This window comes from Carcharodon carcharias, chromosome 21 (genome assembly GCF_017639515.1).
Source record: "Carcharodon carcharias isolate sCarCar2 chromosome 21, sCarCar2.pri, whole genome shotgun sequence".
Classification (NCBI taxonomy): Eukaryota; Metazoa; Chordata; class Chondrichthyes; order Lamniformes; family Lamnidae; genus Carcharodon; species Carcharodon carcharias.
In genome coordinates, this window is record NC_054487.1 from 56,049,840 (window position 1) to 56,068,937 (window position 19,098).

At 42.7% G+C, this 19,098-nt stretch overlaps 1 protein-coding gene and 1 long non-coding RNA gene across 2 annotated transcripts in view; one reads left to right on the forward strand and one right to left on the reverse strand.

Moving 5' to 3' along the window:
• Positions 1–3,038: 3,038 nt before the first annotated feature.
• Positions 3,039–19,098, forward strand: part of tes (testis derived transcript (3 LIM domains)) — a 55,617-nt gene continuing 39,557 nt past the window's right edge. Inside the window, exons 1-2 of the mRNA XM_041216155.1 lie at positions 3,039–3,214; positions 12,921–13,006. Coding sequence (XP_041072089.1) covers positions 3,188–3,214; positions 12,921–13,006 — 113 coding nt within the window. The 5' untranslated portion in view covers positions 3,039–3,187. The remainder of the gene's footprint in view (positions 3,215–12,920; positions 13,007–19,098) is intronic.
• The window catches only part of LOC121293274, a 140,413-nt gene continuing 130,866 nt past the window's right edge, over positions 9,552–19,098 (reverse strand). The window contains exon 4 of the long non-coding RNA XR_005946473.1: positions 9,552–10,149. This is a non-coding gene — a long non-coding RNA (uncharacterized LOC121293274). The remainder of the gene's footprint in view (positions 10,150–19,098) is intronic.

Genomic DNA, 19,098 nt, shown 5'->3' on the forward strand with positions numbered 1-19,098 from the left:
TGACTGCACACATATGGCAATCAAGATAGCCCCAGATCACCCTGGAGTGTTTGTTAACTGCTAGAGCTTCCAATCCATCATTGTGCAGCTCCTCTGCAACCCCATTTTTCTGCAGGAATCTCAATGAGCTGCTTTGATAATGTTTTCGTTCTGTGTCAGGTACCTCCCTCAGCTCTTCAGACCTCACTGGCTCTAGAAAGCAAGGACTGGCCACAGATGACACCCAATAGGAGTCCAAACAATGAGGCCCAGGAGCATTATAATCAAAGCCACATGACTACAAGAACTGTCATTGAGCAGGCAATCGGAATGAAGGTGCCTGGACAGACCTGGGGTCACCATTCAGTATGCACCATCCCAGATTTTGAGAATAATAGTCATGATGCGCTCCACACAACACAGCACAGCAGTGAGGTTAGGAGCTGCAGGGGGAAGAAGGACCTGAATGCAATTCCACTTCAGAGAAGGAGAAGGGCCAACATGAAGAACAGGAGGAAAAGGAACATGATGTGGTGAGGGCACTCACAGTGGTATGCATGGCTTCCCAAGATGGCCTAATTTTGGTGTGATTTAGTTACATTAGTGAATCCATCTGGCAGCCACATTCTGAACCCACTTGGCCCCTCACACCCCACCACAAGTCAGTCTTACAATCAACAAAGCCTCCTTGTCACAGACACCCATGTCTCTTCTTTAAGTCTTGTCTCACTATTCATCAGAAGTGAGTAGGCTACCAGGCAGGCAGCAGGCAAAAATGGGCAATACAGGAAAAGGATGCAAACAAACAACTTCTATCTGACTAAAAACCTGTACATACATTTTACAATCTGACATAGCAATCAAAACCCATTCTCATACACTTGCACGACTGAAAATCTTTATTCTTCCTTTTTCTGCTATTCCTACATGGTGCAAACCCTGTGGCTTCAGCAGAGGTAAAGCAGGCTGCTCATATCCCTGCTCTGGCTGCTCATTTGTTCTTGGCTGATGTCCTCTGGGACTTGGAGCCATGAGGGCCCCATCAAAGACTGTCCCACCTCCAACTATGTAGGGTCAGGCTCGACCCTCGAAACAGGAGGCAGCATATGGGACACTGACTGAGGGGCCATAGGTGAGAAATTGAAGTGCTTTGAAGAGAGTCCCCACTTCTATGTCTTCTTACTCCATCTTCTCTATAGTCACCCACATCTCTGCTAGCAATAGCAGGATTGCACTTTGCTGCACATCAGTGGAGTACAGAAGGACCAAGGTTAGAATTTCATCAATCTTGTTCAAGGTGCCATAGTTGAGGGCCAGCATACACTAGTTTGACAGCCCCATTTGATACTCCATGCAACTAGCCACTCTTTCCATGGACAAAGCACCTGTGTCCAGTTAAGCAGAGCTTGGAGCATCCTGCACCCACCAGAGGGGGCTCTCCACTGCTGTCGCTCTGTCTCCCACATCTGTTCTTGCTCATTTGGGATGTGTGAGACACCATGTGAAAACCCAAATGCATGTTTTGCTGGCCCCACCAGGGTATGCATATCTGAAATGATTCATAGTCTAAATGATCCCTATGATGGTGAGTGATTGCCTCTGAGAAGTCTTTGACCTCCTCTTGCAACATTTCCTGTAAGACACCCGATGGGCCTGTGGAAGATGAAAGACATGAATTGGAATCCTACATGGTAAGAAGGTACTAAGTCAAGTTAGTGTACAGCATCATTTTTCAATGGTTGTTGAAAATCAAGTTAACATAAGTGGGTGTTGTATGCCATGTAGCTGTGTGGTATTTAATTCTATCACCAGGTAACTGGGAGACCCTGATCTCCCCATCACCTGTGGCCAGATATAGCTGGACTCAGCTTATCTTTATTGCCTGCCCCTCCACAGCTGTCAGTATGGAGATGACTGAAGGGCCACCTCCAGGTTCTCTGTCTCTCCCTAGTATTCTGAGCTTGCTTCTCCTGCCAGGAAGGAAAGAAGACACCTATGAGTGAGAAATGTGGAATACGTTGAGTGGGTGGATGGACAACATTTGTTGAGGGACCATCATGTCAGTAGTGGACGGTCAGATAGGGATGGAAGGAGAATGAAAAAAGAAACATTAATTCTTGTCGTGACCGCAGGATGTTCCAAAGCAATTTAGAACCAATAAGCACTTTTGAAATGTGGTCACTGCTCCAATGTAGAAAGTGTGGCAGCCAATGTGTGCAGAGCAAGCTCCCACAGACAGCAATGTGGCAATCTGCTGAGGATTTCTAGAATTTTCTGTTTTTATTTCCATTAAGAGTCTGTTTTAATTTTGAAAGTCTGAACTTTCATGAGTGATATCCTCACTGCATTTAGGACCTCTGCTAATGAGGCAAGTGCCATTTTGGGCACTTACAGCTCTGGAAATCCTGCCTCCTGCTCTTGTTCCAGTTTTGATTGCCACTGCATGTTGTGGTATTGTCTGAATAAGAGTCGCAACAGGAGGTAGTAGTTCAACAGCAACATAGGGGAGGGAGACCAGTACTCAATTTTTATTGGCCAATGTGGAAAGCACTTATTAAACACTTGTCTGCTTTGAAAGTAATATTGCAAACAACAGATTCAAGATTGCTTATAAACTTATATCCTCGGTAAGAAATTTAATCCACACAGACGGATAGAAAGTTACTTCAATGCCAGCCTTTATTTTGTTTACTTTAGTTCAGAGGCTTGGCAGCTTTGTGACAAGTTTCATTTATATAGCGCTTTTAACATAGTAAAACGCCCAAGGCGCCTGGCAGGAAGATGATCAAACAACATTTGACAACTATCTTCTCAAAAAAGCAGAAGGATGAACAGTTTTTCCCGCAGCACACGAACACTGGCGTTATATTTAAGTGCATGTTCTGTGTCAGGTAACCAATGCAGTTAGATAGAGCCAGTCTCCAGAGTAGATACAACTCTGTGTCTGCACACAAAGGGATTGGTGTTTTCAGCCAAACATCTGATTGGCCGGAGGAATTTGTCGTAACCTTATTGGTCAAATATTTGTCCGGGTCGACTGTGATTGGTGAGAGTATGACTTTCCTTGCCTTCTGATTTGTTAATGCTAACGATAGGATGTAATGAGACGGAAGCGCTTTGAAACAGTGAAAGAGGGAGAGGAGCAAAGTCATTGACCGTGTTAATTCTGACAGTAGCGGCGAGTTTCCCGAACACCCAGGTGGAAGAAATGGATTTGGAGAACAAAGTGAAAAAGGTAAGAGGATTGAGCATTTTGTTTTGGCCCATCAATAAAAGCGCCCTTGATCCTCTGCCTTATCTGATCAAGGAAGGGACTACACCCAGTTGATTGCTCTGTATGACTTTACCTATTTGATAAAACATGCACCTACCTCGATTAAAGATTCATATGCTCTAAGTACCGACTAGAAAATATATATTAAGAGAAGCTGATAATTAATGGAGTGATGGTGTATAGGGTGTTAGGAAAGTCCTGCAGAACAATGAAAGGAATGTTATAGCCTTAAGCACATTTTTCTACACATGGTATGCAGGAGAGCCACTGTAAAACGGAAGAGATTGAAATAAAACACTGAGGTAACTGCAATTGACCTCAATAGTTCTGAATCCTCTCCTAGTTTACGATTACCTCACTTTTTTTCTTTTTCGCTAGCTTTTTTTTGTCTATTAGTCACTCACAATGTTCTATTTGTTAGTCACTCATTCCATGCTTGAACGTCAGTTTGCCTTACTGGCAGGTCGTTGGTTCAAGGCCCCTCCCAGGATTTGAGCATTCCAGTTAGGCTAATGCTTTAGGGCTGCACCTAGGGAGTGCTGCATTGTCAGAGGTGTAGTGTCTCAAATGAGACATTAAACCAATAACCTGCTCAGGTGGAGGAAAAAGGAACTTGTATTCACAGCCCCAGGGTGTCCCAAAGCACTTTACAGCCAATTACTGGTAAGCACTTCTGAAGTGTACTCATTGTTGTAAAATAAGAGATGTTGCAGTTAATGAGAGCACAACAAGCAGAGATACTGTTCAAATGAACCACTTTAAAGATGTTTATTAGGGATAAGCATGGGTCAGCACACAAGGGAGAATTCCCCTGCTCTTCTGGTTTAGCTCTGCTTCAGTACGTGCTGCACTGGAGTGTACGCCTAGATTTTGTGCCGAAGTCCCTGAAGTGGCACTTCAACCTTCTAACTCCGATGAGAGTGCTGCCACTGATCCACAGCTGTCACCTCACACTGTTTCAAGAACAGTGGATAGTTCTTCCACTGTCCTGGCCAACATTTATTTGTCAATCTGCACCAACAAAATAACAGCAATGAGATAAATGATCAGTAAAGTTATGTAGCAACAGTGACTGCATGTCAAATGAATTCATTTTGGGATACCTGAGGGCATGCAAGTGCAGAAGGAAAGCAAGTTCTTTTTCTGCCAGATAAACCAAATGCCTAGTGTCCTGTTCTGTTTGTTGAAGGTTTGGAGCAAATGAGGAAAAGGAAACCAAAACAGGAAACTTGAGACAAAAACAAAAATAGCTGGAGAAACTCAGCAGGTCTGACAGCATCTGTGGAGAGGAACACGGTTAACGTTTCGAGTCCGTATGAGACATATTGAAGTCAGCTGTACATGAAATATTATGCATGCCTAATTTGAATATTTCAATAAACTAATATTCCAGTTTCCTCTACTGAGAATCTCCACCTTCATATTAATATAGCATTGGAAAAATGAATTAGAGCATCTAAAAAACGTTGTGCTTGGATCCAAATTTCAAAGAAATTCTTAAGTGTGAACACTTAATCTTAATATACAATAGTCATTTGGTAGTAGAGAACTTGAGCATTGCTGAAAAAAGAGAAATGTTGAAGCTTTTTGTCTTGTTCTCATCAGGACAATTGCAAGAAAACCAATGTGAGGAGGAAACAACATACCTCCCCTTACATTGGTATTCTTGCAATTGTCCTGATGAGAACAAGACAAAAAGCTTCAACATTTCTCTTTTTTTCAGCAATAATATACAATAGTTATAATTTTTCTACATAGCATCATTAGGGTACTGTTATATTTCTCACCTTGAGTGATTTGAGTGATTTTTTAAAAAATTCAGTAAAACACTAAATGAGCACCTGCTTTATTCAAAACAAAAACAATACCTGGACAAACTCAGCAGGTCTGGCAGCATCTGCAGAGAGGAACACAGTTAACGTTTCGAGTCTGAATGAACCTTCAACAGAACTAAAAAAAGAAGAGAGGTGAAATATAAGCTGGTTTAAGGTGGGGGGGGGACAAGTAGAGCTGGATAGAAGGCCAGTGATAGGTGGAGATAGCCAAAAGATGTCACAGACAAAAGGACAAACAGGTGTTGAAGGTGGTGATATTATCTAAGGAATGTGCTAATTAAGGGTAGAAAGCAGGACAAGCAAGGTACAGATAGCCCTGGTGGGGTGAAGGAATCAAAAAAAGGGCTAAAAGGTAGGGATAAAACAATGGATGGAAATACATTTAAAAATAATAGAAGTAGGTGGGAAAAGAAAAATCTATATAAATTATTGGGATTAAAAAAAGGGGGGGGGTGGAATCGGAAAGCGGGTGGGGATGGAGGAGAGAGTTCATGATCTAAAATTGTTGAACTCAATATTCAGTCTGGAAGGCTGTAAAGTGCCTAGTCGGAAGATGAGGTGCTGTTCCTCCAGTTTGCTTTGAGCTTCACTCGAACAATGCAGCAGGCCAAGGACGGACATGTGGGCATGAAAGCAGGGTGGAGTGTTCAAATGGCAAGTGACAGGGAAGTCTGGGTCATGCTTGCGGACAGACCGAAGGTGTTCTGCAAAGCAGTCACCCAGTCTGCGTTTGGTTTCTCCAATGTAGAGGAAGCCGCATTGGGAGCAGTGAATGCAGTAGACCAAATTGAGAGAAGTGCAAGTGAAATGCTGCTTCACTTGAAAGGAGTGTTTGGGCCCTTGGGCAGTGAGGAGAGGGCAAGTGCAGGGGCAGGTGTTGCACCTTCTGCGGTTGCATGAGAAGGTGCCATGGGAGGGGGTTCAGGTGTAGGGGGTGATGGAAGAGTGGACCTGGGTGTCCCAGAGGGAACGATCCCTGCGGAATGCCGTTGGGGGGGTGAAGGGAAGATGTGTTTGGTGGTGGCATCATGCTGGAGTTGGCGGAAATGGCGAAGGACGATCTTTTGAATGCGGAGACTGGTGGGTGATAAGTGAGGACCCTATCATGTTTCTGGGAGGGAGAAGAAGGTGTTAGGGTGGATGCACGGGAGATGGGCCGGCTGTGGTTGAGGGCCCTGTCAACCAGCATGGGTGGAAAACCTCAGTTAAGGAAGAAGGAGGACATGTCAGAGGAACAGTTTTTGGAAGTGGCATCATCAGCCAGATGTGACGGAGGCGAAGGAACTGAGAGAACGGGATGGAGTCCTTACAGGAAGCGGGGTGTGAGGAGCTGTGGTCGAGGTAGCTGTGGGAGTCGGTAGGCTTGTAATAGATATTGGTGGACAGTCTATCACCTGTTGCAGCGAGTGGGAGCAAAAAATATCAGGAGATCGCAAAAATCGGTTTGACGTCATTGTAAAACTAGTTTGTGATGGTCTGCTCAACCTGCCAATGGCGGGCCGCATTTACCGCTGCCGAGTGTTTCAACACTTTTTAGCATCTCATTATAAGTCCTGCTCACCAGAATCATCAGCCCCATCCAGACACATAGGCATGATTGCACGCTGGCGTCTTTCTTAACTGTCCATAGGTGACGTGCACCTGGTGAGCTTCACTTTGCTTAGGACTTAGGTTTGTTTGTCTACCTTGCTTCCACAGCACTCGTCATCAGTGCCAGGCTTCGCAGGCAGCACCATGTCATTTTTAGGGGGGGCCTCACAGGTGGGTCTGTCGCTACCAGACCAGCTGTAAGCTGGGGTTGGCTTCTCAATGGCTTCAGGGCTAGGGCTTGCTTGGGGAAGGGGGAAAAGTGTCCTCAGGCAAGAGAAGAGGCTGCAGGGCGAGGGCTGGACTGGTGAAGGAGGGTATCCCAGGGAGCGTGTGGGGACACATATTGATCTATACAAGTGGCCTCAAGATGGTGAGTGCTGAGGAGGCAGGTGCCAGATGGAGATGAGGCCAGATGGCAATGAGGGTGTGTGAGAGAGTGAGCAGTAATGTCCCTTGAGCTGGCAGTGAGTGAGATGCCAGTGAATGAGCGTGAGAGTTTAGAGTGATGAGATGGTTGTGCCTTACCCTGGTAGCACAGATGAGATCATTCATCCTCTTTCTTTGCTGGATGGCCAACCTCTTTTGTGTAGCGTTGGCACTGACCACCACTGCCAGCACCTCCCGAGCTGGCTTGGTGAGGTTGCTGGACCTCCTGTGGCCAGAACAGGGATGGAGGACATCACGGTGGGCCACCAAAAGGCATTCCAGTGACTGGTCACTGAACATGTCTTGACTTTCAGGGCCATGTCTTCGCTGGAGCAGTCCTGGGCTGCAAGCATTGAGAACTATGCTTGGCTGCAGTTTAGATATGGCACCTGGAGTGAGGAAACTGTGAGGTAATGTCGTGGTGGGTGATTCAGAGGCCACTCGCCAGCGAGACAGTGTGTTTCCTGTGGCTGCATAATTAATGAGGCGGGAGGCAGACGATACAGCATGAAAAGCCGCCGTTGGGGCCGACTGGTAAAATGTCATTTTTCACACCTGCTACCACACTTGGTGCAATTCTGGGACAATTTCACCCATAGTTTTTATTATGCATGTGTCTTCAAAACTTATGAAACCTACTTGGCTTTTGGGAGGTGTTTAAAGCATAATAGAGTGTCTCATGACCTAAAAATCAAATCAGAATGGAAGGAAAATTGTTACTATTAAAGGTGATAACGGCATTACTAAATTAGGATACATTAGGTCATAAGTACACCATTCACATCTGTGAATGCAGTTAAGTGGTTTGATAGCTATGTAGCATTCTGAAACTTTTGCCAACAAAGATGGAACATATCAATCTGTTATAATCCTCTTTCTATCTGCCAAATCATTAGTCTTAGTTACTTTAAGACACACAGGATGTGAAATTGGGCTTGGGGGCAGCTTTTCTTTGGACAATCAAAATGGTATCCGATATGTGCGCACCCACCTGCTGTGAAATGACTGGACACCACCTCAGTGCTGGTGTCAGCGTTTGTGTTCATCACGAGTGTGCAGAACAGGCAGTTTGTGATGTCAGTCAGCATGCAAAGCTGATTTGATGTCGGTGGTGCCATTTTTGGAGCACAATGCTCCAGCCAATGCGCTATCTTTACCTCTCACAGCTTGGACATGTCAGGCAACAGGAAGGACCTCCCCACCAATGTTATTTTAAAGGGATCATCATCTACTTACAGGTTAGTTGCTGATTGATTTCTACTGGCAATTGTTACGATTTTACAAGTGTGTGATGCATTCGTGAGTTCTTTAAAGCTGCCAAAATCTACAGGAAGCTTGTGGCAGATACTGAAGGAGATTTTGCTGCACAGATCAGTTTGCTCCCTTGGAATTCGGCATAACTAGGTGAATGAGCAAAGGCCATGCAGAACAGCACAATGTATTAAAGATGGAGGAGGAGAAAGAGGAGCAGTGAGAACAGCAGGACGCCACATCCAACCAGGATATTCGGGGAACAATTCTCCAACCTGAACCTCATCAGGAAACAATGTGTGAGACATCTGCACTTCGATAAAGATGTCCTCACTGAAATCTGCCACCTGCTAAAGCCATAACTACAACTTCCAAGAAGGGCAAAGACCACATTTCTGCTCCTGTGAAGTTGACTGTGGCAAACTTTTAAACATCAGACTTCTTCCAGGCTGAAGTTGGATGTGTTTGCAACACCTCAGTTTGTCGTCCACTGTTGTATAAGAGAGGCCCTTGAGGATCCCTACTCAGAGTAGGACGTTATTCTCTCATGTCAGGAACCAGCACACAGCTTCAGTAAGATTGCAGGCTTCCCCACAATGCCATTGACCGTATGCACATCACTTTGCAGGTGTTGTATGTCAGTTGTGCTTCATTCTGTAAGCAAAATGAATTTCACCCCCTCAACATCCAGCTGGTGCACAACCCTAGGCATTAACTTATCTGCTATCCTGGCAGCAGTCTTGATGCCTTCATTCTGCTATGCCAGCTACATTTGAGCCACCACTTCAAACCGAGGATGGCTACTGAGTGACGGGACAACCTGCTGACGGTATGGTTGATGGCCCTTGTGCATGACTGCCACACTTGTGCGTGTAATGAAGCTGTTCTGCCAAAAGAAACGTGATAAAGCAAACCATTTGCTGAAACAATGCTTCCACTGCCTGGATTGCTTTGGAAGGGAGGCAAAAACCTCGATAGCCATTCCTGCCTACCTGACTGGCAACAGCAAGGACGGCTGATAAAGTGGCAGGGCTAGAGGATGAATGCTGCTATCCTGAGAGAGGAGCACTGCCCACTGACCCCCACCCACGCACCTCTTGAGTGGTGCTCCAACAGCCCTAGTAATCTGTTTGATAGCAGATTGCCAAATTGCTATGACATACTGCAAGCCCCTTTGGATAAGCTAATCCCCAGCCTTGATGCCAGCTGTCTGAACTTGCATAGCAGCAAATTAACCTATGTCAGTATGAGCTTCCACTGCAGCACTTGAATATAAGGTGGCTGCTGCCTGTCCTGCAGTGGAAGTTGTGAATTCGGCCATCAGAGACTGCATCATGGTTGGGTCCACACATTGGAAACTGAGTTGGTACTACTTGTATGCTGGAAAGAATGTGCTCCATTTTCTGTAAGGTCGGTGGTGATTTCCTCCATGCTCCTTGACACTGGATTTTCTTCAGGTTTCCTAATGCACCACACATTTTGTCGTGCATTTCAATCAACATTCTTCTGTAGGCTGGCCCATCGATGTCCTCATCTCAGTCCTCTGCACAAAATCTACATGCAGCCTCACCCTCCAGCACACTGGCAACTGCTTTGTCCTTGCCCCATCCCTGGCTGCAGCCCACTTATGCCCAATTTCTCACAAGTCTGATTCCACTTCCAATATATTCTCAAATTCAGTGTCAGTATCTGAGCTGGTGCCTCAGAATGTGAAATTGTGACTGTGCTGTGTTGTCGTCTTCACTCTCTTGTGGGTTCCTTCGCTGTCCGGCCAGGCAGTGATCATTCGGGTATCTAAAAGGAAAAAGGAACAAGAATGAGGTTGTGGTGAGGGGATGGGGGGAAGGTGAACGATGCATGTTCATACAATCTGTGGTTTGTAGATCAGATTTTAGGATGGGGGCGGGGGGCAGAGGGATGTGAGAAGGAGGATTAGTTATGTGGATGTTTTCACCTTTGGGAGTTTCAGCTCACCGCATCAGAAATGTTCATTGTAGGTAATGACCAGCATCATCTTTCCATTAGGGTGAGGGCATGCAGGCATGCCGTTCCCCTCTGGTTAGCTGCTGCTGCTGCCTCTGGTTGTGAGCCACCTTGTCCTGCTAGAGGGAAGTGTGTCAGTGCGTCTGGTGCAACCTGGGTGATGTATATGAATTCAGAGCAGGAGTAGGCCATTTGGCCCTTCGAGCCTGTTCTGTCATTGATAAGATCATGGCTGACCTGATTGTGGCCTCTACTTTCCTGCCTACCCCCTGTACTCTTTGACTCCCTTGTCGGTCAAGAATCTAAATGTCATGGTTGATTAGATGGTAATGTGAGGATTGCAGCAGTGTATGGTGTGAAGGTGATGCTATGAATGTTAAGTTGTGAGTGATACAAGGTGTGGTGAATTGAGTAGTGATTGAGGTAGTTGTGCAGTTGGTGGAACATGTCATTCAAAGATACAATCGCTGACTGTGATTACTTATGTGAAGTCATTGAATTTCTTACAGTACTGCATCAAGGCTGTGGGACTACACTCCTGGCATTAACCTCCATGGCTATCTGCTCCTATTGCCTTTTGACCATACCAAGGGTCTCTTTCCACTCTGATACAAGATATGTCTCATCCTTTCCACCTCCCCAACAAAGACCAATATTGCAACGTTCAAAACACTTGGAGCCTGCTCTCTCCCATATTGTGCTAGCCCATACTGTTTCCAAGGCAGAGGAAGTGAATTTCATCTTAATAGTATTTGGGCAGAGATATCTTTGAAATGAATTAATGAACGTACCTTTGGGTACATTCTTGTTTTGCAATGGCTGTTGCAACCTTTAGCCCTAGCTTAGAAGAAGCTCTAGTAGTGACTTTTTAAATGCAGCTGAACCACAAAGATTAAAATATGGTTCAGTAAGTTTTGTGCAATTCATGGACCTTGACCTGTGTAAACATATGTGCAAAGCTCTGTACTGGACAGGATAATTGTAATTTGAGCAGGACATAAAAAGAAGTCACTGTCAGCAGTGATGCTGTAACCACCCACCTGGGGCAGTAGCTGCAGTCAGTATAAAATGTGCTGTACACGCTGTAATGTGTAATTTGACTTTAAAGGAGCCATAAAGGTGGTGAATTTAGATTTGCCTGCTGCTGACTATAGCTGAATATCTTGTATAGTTTTCTGTCCATGTTTTCAATTTGACACATGCCTGGGTGGCTTTAATGATTAAGTTAGCTTTCCCCTCCCCCAACAGCAGCCATATGTAGTTCTTGCAAAGAAAACTTGTCCAGTCCCGCCGAAAATAAACTGACTTTTGGCTGGGCCGCCAAATCTTCCCCCGGCCGGTCGTGCCACGACAGGATTGGAAAATCCTGGCTAAACACTTTTCCGTTCTTTCTTTTCTTAAATGGGATGGCTACTGAAAAGAGTAATTTCATGAAAAGCAAATGGTTTGATTCCACATTTTTCAGAAATACATCTGACTCGCAAGGAAAATTGATAGATTGCACTGGAGATTTTTGCGTTTTACCTTGACCTCAATTTAAAATAACGCTAAAAGGGAAAACCCTGACCACATTGCAGACTTCCAAATTAGTTCACTCGATGGTTTGGCAAAGCTTTCTTGTTTGAGAAATAAACTTCTCTCTTTTTTATGGTCAGATGCCCAAAAATATAGACATTTTTGTGGGATTCCATCCAAAAGCTGTGACAGATCAGTAAAAATGTGCTTTTTTTTCCCCTTTTTGAAACATTTTTTAATAAAGCATCATATCTGATGATCTACTCTGGTAAATAAAGTTGGTATTCAGTAAATTAGCAGCCTACATTTCCTTTAATAGAAGTTGTGGCAAGAAAGGAATGGAGCATAGTTCATATTTTACTCACTGACACTGACCTAAAACAAATTAACTGATCACTCACCTCGTTGTTGTGCTCACAGTGATGCCGTATTAGAACAGTAACTCTACAATATTGTTCATTCTATATGAAGCTCCTTTGAGACATTCATTCTTCACAACTTATTTATGGATGAATTTGGTCCATCTAAATTAATCCATCTGGAATAATGTGATTGTCTCCTGTAGCAGCATCTAACTGTTTGTTTTCAGCATTTCTGCCTCCGCTATTTTGCCCATTGTGTTGATCACTCTTCATAGTAAAGAATATCCTAATATCAGTCCCTTTTTTTTGTTTTACAAATTTGTACTTTTTTTGCCGTGTCATATGGTTTAATGTAATCTTGTATTGTAGATCCTTTTCAGTATCATTTTACTACCATCTCCAAATCTACCATTATCTTTTAGTGAAAAGCCCAAGGGCAAAACTTTCAACTTTTGACCCGGGCATAAAATGAGCATTTGTGGATCAGCCGCCAGCTGTGTACTCTGATTATGTTTCCTTTTTCATTGAAGTTGATGGAACAGAAAATAGGACTGGTTGTATGATGGGCAACTTCTTCCCTATCAAAAACCATGTTGAATTTTGTTATGCAGATAATCAAATTTATTCCTGATTCTTGATTGCATTATTTTGTCCATAATGATAAAATAGCTCTTAGTCACTAAAGCGTTTTTTTTCTTTCTATAGATGACCTTGGGTCATGAACAAGGAGCTGGGGCCCCATGCCTGAAATGCAAGGATAAATGTGAAGGATTTGAACTCCACTTTTGGAGGTAGTGTATATTTAATGAATCTTTGAAATGCCCCTCCCCTTTCCTGTGCTTGGAAAATCTAATGCTCTTAGTAATTTAAATTTCAACTCTCGTTTCATGTTTCATCTCTTTATAAGTGGGGTTTAGGTAATTGCTTCTTTCAGCCCTGCTTCCTCCTTTAATCAGCTTTGAGGGGAAGATGTTTTGGCTATAAGTTTACTTGTAAAGTCTTGAAGAATTCATTTTTCAGCTTCATGAAAGGTATTGTTTTAAAAGCTTTTTTTCTCCATTTAAGTTATTTTACATGAGGAGTAAATACTTTTAGCATTAAGATACGATATGGTCTATAATAAGGATCCCTTTGCTTTGTCTCAAGACATTGTAGTATTAGACATTTGAAGCAATCTATCTATTCCTTTCAAACCCTATGGCTCTCTTCCTGTCCCCTTCCTTAAAAGGGGACGACAATTGAATCCTCCTTCTGTGCAGTGGAATTTGGTTGGATTTGAAAGAGAATTTTCCTTTCAAAATGGAACTAAATGATTACATTTTTATTATTACAAAATGTATGACCTTTGAGTATAACAATGATAACTCACACCATGGGCATCAAAATGGCATGTATGTAGATTTAACTTAACTGTAAAATCCAGTGTGTCAGTCAAATCTCAATTTTGTACTTATAATTTGGCTGGTGCCTAAGTGCCTCAGGCATAACATGTATGCCATGTTTTTACCGTTGTTTGTTACAAAACAAATTTATTACCTGTGGTGTATTTTACTGAGGCCATTGTTTGAATTATTCTGAATGTATAAAGTTCTCAACTTGCCTCTTTTGATTTGAATGTTTTCAAAATTGCACTTAAAATTACTACTGTAAACTTTACAGCAAAAGCAGTTAATGTTATTGGTTGCTGCAAATGGTTGACAATAAAACTCATCACATAGTTTCTTAATCAGTTGAATTCTATGTAGATCCTGTGGAAGGAATAAATTATATTGAAAATTTATAATGGTAAAATATTATTCCCTCCCCTTCCCATTTTTAAAAAAATGGAGATAAAAACAAAAAAACTGCGGATGCTGGAAATCCAAAACACAAACAGAATTACCTGGAAAAACTCAGCTGGTCTGGCAGCATCGGCGGAGAAGAAAAGAGTTGACGTTTCGAGTCCTCATGACCCTTCGACAGAACTTGAGTTCGAGTCCAAGAAAGAGTTGAAATATAAGCTGGTTTAAGGTGTGTGGGGGGGGCGGAGAGAGAGAGAGAAGTGGAGGGGGTTGGTGTGGTTGTAGGGACAAACAAGCAGTGATAGAAGCAGATCATCAAAAGATGTCACCAACAATAGAACAAAAGAACACATAAGTGTTAAAGTTGGTGATATTATCTAAAAAATGAGTTGTGTTCTTTTTAAAAATGCTACATGAATTTCCTGTCCTCTTTAACAAGCACATTTTTCTCTGCAGTATTTTCTGAAGCTGGACCTAACACCACATTTCTTCATTTCACCACTGCTTGTTTTTTTTTCATTGGAGTGGTAAGGACTGCCATTGATGGCAGAGCTGATTTTTTTTTTTATAGCCATAATCACAAAGTTGCCGCTCCTGAATGGGAAGCCAGCCCACAAGTATTTACTTTCTTCTAATGGGTTACATTTCTTTGTGAAATACTTTGAGCTATAGATCATAGAATCAAAGTGTGTTTGAGCACAGTAATATGCAGTTGGGCTCATCAAATCTCTGCCAAAATTTTTACCTGTATGAACAATCTAAATTAATCACAATCCTGCTGACTTCCCACGTACCCATTATTATTATTATTTCTTTATAAGCACCTATCTACTTTTTTAAAAACTCTAAGGACACTGCCTCTGATACTGAAGCAGTCCATGCTTGCATGCAGTAAGACCTGAACAATATTCAGGCTTGGGCTGACATGTGGCAAGTAACATTTGCACCACACAAGTGCCAGGTCACCATCTCCAACAATAAAGAATCTAACTATTTGCCTTGGCATGCAGTGGCATTGCCATCCCTGAATCACCCACCATCAACATCCTGGGGTTACTGTTGAGCAGCCATATAAATACTGTGGCTACAAGAACAGGTCAAAGATTGGGAATTCTGTGGTGAATGTCTCACCTCCTGACTCCCCAAAGCCTGTCCACCATTTACAAGGCACAAGTCAGGAGTGTGATGGAATACTCTCCACTTGACTGGATGAGTACAGCTCCCACAACACTCAAGAAGTTTGACACCGTCCAAGACAATTGGGAATGGGCAATAAATGTTGGCCTATACAGTAACGCCCATATCCCAGAAATGAATTTTTTAAATTCCACATTTTAAGACACTGTAACAAACAAACTAAACTCAACATTAATGACACGTTACTTCACAGGCAACTAACACACCAAAGTAAAGGTAATTTCACAGTAATTAACTGACACAAATGGGATATATCTTACAACTCCTTTTGTTGTGCACCACACATCTGGCCGACGTGTAACATTACAAAAACAAGTCCTAAGTTAATCCCAGTTCTCCAGCAGGCTCACTTCTCCCTACCACCCCAGGTCAAAGCTTCCAGCGTCCTTTGAAAATCGTCGCCCTGAACCTGAATCTTCCTAATCCGACTTTCATCAGCAAGGCCCAGCCTGGTAACTCCTTGTTCCTTAAATCTGCAAATGTCCCGTTGGTTCTGTCTCCTTTCTTTCGAACAGTAAACCAACTCTTACAATGCGTCCTGCTTCATGTTAAGACCAAAACAGTGCACTCTGCTCTCACAGCAGCAGCTTAGTTGCTTCTCCATACAGCTTATCTACCTGCTCTTGCTCTCTTGCACTTTCAAAATCACAGAATTGTTAAAGTGCAGAACGAGGCCATTTGGCCCATCATTTTTGCAGCAGCTCTCTGAATGGCACTAGGCAAATTGCTCATTCTCCCACCTTTGCCCAGTAACCTCGTACATTCTTCTTCTTTAGATAATCTAATTCCCTCTTGAATGCCTCGTTTGAACCTGCCTCTACCACACTTTCAGGCAGCATGTTCTAGATCTTAACCACTCACTGCGTGGAAAAAGTTTCTCATGTCTTGATTGCTGCTTTTGCCAATTACCTTAAATCTGTGCCTCCTCATTCTCGATCTTTCCACCAGTGGAAACAGTTTCTCCCTATCTATTCTGTCCAAACCCCTGATGATTTTGAATACCTCTATCAAATCTCAACCTTCTCTTCTCCAAGTTTTCCAATATTCCTATATAACTGAAGTTCCTAATTCCTGGAACCATTCTCATGAATCTTTTCTGCACCATCTCTAATTCCTTCTCATCCTTCCTAAAGTGTGACACCCAGAACTGAACACAATATTCCAGCTGAGGCCAAACCAGTGTTTTATTCAAGTTTAACATAACTTTGTTGCTCTTGTACTCTTATTTCCCAATTAATAAAGCCCAGGATGCCATATGCTTTATTAGCTGCTCTCCCATATATCCTGCAATCTTCAATAATTTTATGCATGTATACACTCAGGTCCTTCTGCTTCTGCACCCCTTTGGAATTGTACCCTTTATCTTGTATTGTCTCTCCATGCTCTTCCTACTAAAATGAATCACTTCACACTTCTCTGTATTGAATTTCACCTGAAATGTGTCTGCCCATTCCATCAACTTGTCTATGTCCTTTTAAACTACTACACCATCTCCTCCTAGCTCACAATACTTATGAGTTTTGTATCATCTGCAAATTTTGAATTTATGCCCTGTACACCAAGGTCATTGATATATATCAGGAAGAGCCAGGGTCCCAACATTGACCCCTGGAGAACTCCACTACCAAGCTTCCTCCTGAAGGATGTCTGAAAAACATCCATTAACCACTACTTGCCTTTTCCTGTCACTTATCCAATTTCATATCCATGTTGCTACTGTCCCTTTTATTCCATGAGCTATAACTTTACTCACAAGTCTGTTGTGTGGCATCAAATGCCTTTTTGGAAGTCCATGTATACCACATAACAGCATACCCTCATCAACCTTTTCCATTACCTCTTTAAAAAGTCCAGCAAGTTAGTTAAAAAATGATTTGCCCTTAACAAATCCGTGCTGGCTTTCCTTAATTGAACCTGCATTCGCCCAAGTAACTATTAATTTTGTCCCGAATTCTTGTTTTTAGAAGCTCCCCCACCATCAATGTTAAATTGACTGGCCTTTAGTTGCAGGGCTTATTTTTATGCCCTTTTTTGAACAAGGTTGTAACATTTGCAATTGTCCAGCTCTCTGGCACCATCCTGAGTCTAAGGAAGACTAGAAAATTGTGGCCAGTGTTTCTGCAGTTTCTGTTCCTGCCTCTCTCAGTAACCTTGGATGCATCTCATTCAGTCCAGCTGCCTTATCCACTTTAAGTACTGATATCCTATCCAATACTCATCTCCTTATCAATTTTAAACCCCTGAAATGTCTAAATTACCTCTTCTTTCAACATAACCTGTGCAGCATCTTCTCCTTCCTTGGTAAAGACCAATGAAAAGGATTCATTTTTTACCTCAACTATGCCCCCTGCCTTTGTGTAAGTGTCCTTCTTGGTTCCTAATTGGCCCCACTCCTCTCTTTAACACTCTTTCACAATTTATATGCCTATAGAAGACTTGGGGTTTCTTTTGTTAGCTGCCAGTCTCTTTTCATACTCTCTCTTTGCCTCTATTACTTGCTTTTTCACTGCCCTCTGAATCTTCGATATTCAGCCTAGTTCTCTGTTATGTTATCCACTTGACATCTGTCATAAGCACACTTTTTCTTCTTAATTTCTATATCTTTAGTCATCCAGGGAGCTCAGGACTTGCCTGCTATATCTTTCCCCTTCGTGGGAATATACATTGACTGTGCTCGAACTATTATCACATCTTTAAAGGTAGTGCATTGTTCAATTACAGTTTTTCCCATCAACATTTGACTCCAATTTATCTGGCCCAGATCCATTCTTACCCCAGTGAAGTTGGCTTTCCCCCAGTTAATTATTCATACTCTGGATTGTTTTTTGTCCTTTTCCATAGCCAATCTAAGCTTTCATTCTTCTCTTATGCGCGGTTTCCCCATGTGCTTTCTCTCCCTCTCTCCCCTGGTAATCTGAAGTGCAATGCACCTTTAAGAGAATGTAAGCAGATTGACCACATGACTGTATTACCCAATAGTTGTTTAGCACGGGCTACATTGTTAATCAGTAGTTATATTTGGGCTTTGGTTTGAGAAGCACATGTGTTAGTTTTCTGTTAATTATGTGAATTAACAGCGGGTGCTTCATTTTACAATGGTCTCTTCATCTACATCATCTTGATTACCAACTCACTCATCAATAGATAGGCGTGCAACTTGTGTTCACTGAACAAGCGACCCAATAGAAGGAACATAAATCTTTCTCTCTCCCTCGCTCGCTTGCTCTTCCTCTCTCCCTCCCTCTCTCACCCCCTCCCTCGCTGTTTTTGTCTCTGCAAAATGAAAAAGGAGATATTTTGCACAGCCTGTACAGCCTTTCCATGTCCATTGTTAACAGATTTACCATGGTTTTACATTCTTCCATGTTGCTTTTAAAATCTATATTTGATCGTTCACAGTCTGGACCCTGGGGTAGCATTTGTGATGGGTTCAAAGGTTTTATGGTTCATTTGCTCTGGTTAACTTAGTCAGGAACAACATTGCAGATTGTGGCTGTGAACTGGAATCCAAGGAAAAAAATCCACCGTTACAGCGCTACCAGCAGCTACCTTTGTTCTTCCTTAAAGCCAGACACTTAATTGTCATCAGGATTTCTACTTTCCAAAACAGACTCTGAACCACACTGTTAAGCTTTTAAACTTCTATCTTCATTTCCTTCCATGCCTACATGTTTTTTAATGTCCAACATTTTCAACAAGTCTAACATCCAAATTGTCATGAAGGACAATCAAATTTACCTCCTATTTAAATTCAGGATCATCTTTAAGTTCTTTTCCATGATTTAATCCTTCCGCTTTCTTTTCCAAGAGACAGGTTTAACACTGCCTCCTTTTGTGCACAACTAATTTTTCTGAGTAAAATCCTCTTTAGCTGCTTTAAGAACTTAGTTAAGGTTGTTTTATTC